This window comes from Egretta garzetta, unplaced genomic scaffold, assembly GCF_000687185.1.
Source record: "Egretta garzetta isolate BGI_Z169 unplaced genomic scaffold, ASM68718v1 scaffold608, whole genome shotgun sequence".
Lineage (NCBI taxonomy): Eukaryota > Metazoa > Chordata > Aves > Pelecaniformes > Ardeidae > Egretta > Egretta garzetta.
In genome coordinates this window covers 106,399-106,858 of record NW_009260498.1, presented here as the reverse complement: position 1 = coordinate 106,858, position 460 = coordinate 106,399, and the positions used below count along the sequence as shown (strand labels likewise).

The following is a 460-nucleotide window of genomic DNA, read 5'->3' as shown; positions in this document are numbered from 1 at the left end:
CGCGGCTGCAGCGCCTGCCCGGGGAGCCCCCCCTGCTCTCCCTTGCGCCTTTTTGGCCCCGACACAGCCCCTTCAGCTCCGGCTCCCTCCCACCCCCGTCCCGTAGCCCTGCCGGGACCCGGCCGCGGCCGCAGCGCGGTAAATCCCCTCCTCGGGCACTTGTTTTCACTCATTATATTACGGCTGAAAATTATTAACGCAGCACCGAGGGGGTGCAAGGAGCCTAGAGACGGCCACAGCTCGGCACAGACCCCTCCCGGCAAAAAGGGCTCCGGGGACCGACCTGTGAAGGAGACCTCGGCATCGCTGTCGGGCCCCTCCTCCTGGATGCTGTCCTTGTCGGACTTGGAGGTCCCCCGGGACCGCTTCATGTTCCTGAAGTACTGACCCCACCGCTGCCTCCCCGCGTCCTTCTTCAGCCTCTTCTCCTTGGCCCTGCGGTTCTGGAACAGACCTGCAA

The 460-nt window shown here is 65.4% G+C and overlaps 1 protein-coding gene across 1 annotated transcript in view; it reads right to left on the bottom strand.

Moving 5' to 3' along the window:
• LHX3 (LIM homeobox 3) overlaps positions 1-460 on the bottom strand; it is a 14,195-nt gene that overhangs the window by 4,988 nt on the left and 8,747 nt on the right. The window contains exon 2 of the mRNA XM_009644514.2: positions 252-454. Within this exon, the coding sequence (XP_009642809.1) occupies positions 252-454 (203 nt within the window). The remainder of the gene's footprint in view (positions 1-251; positions 455-460) is intronic.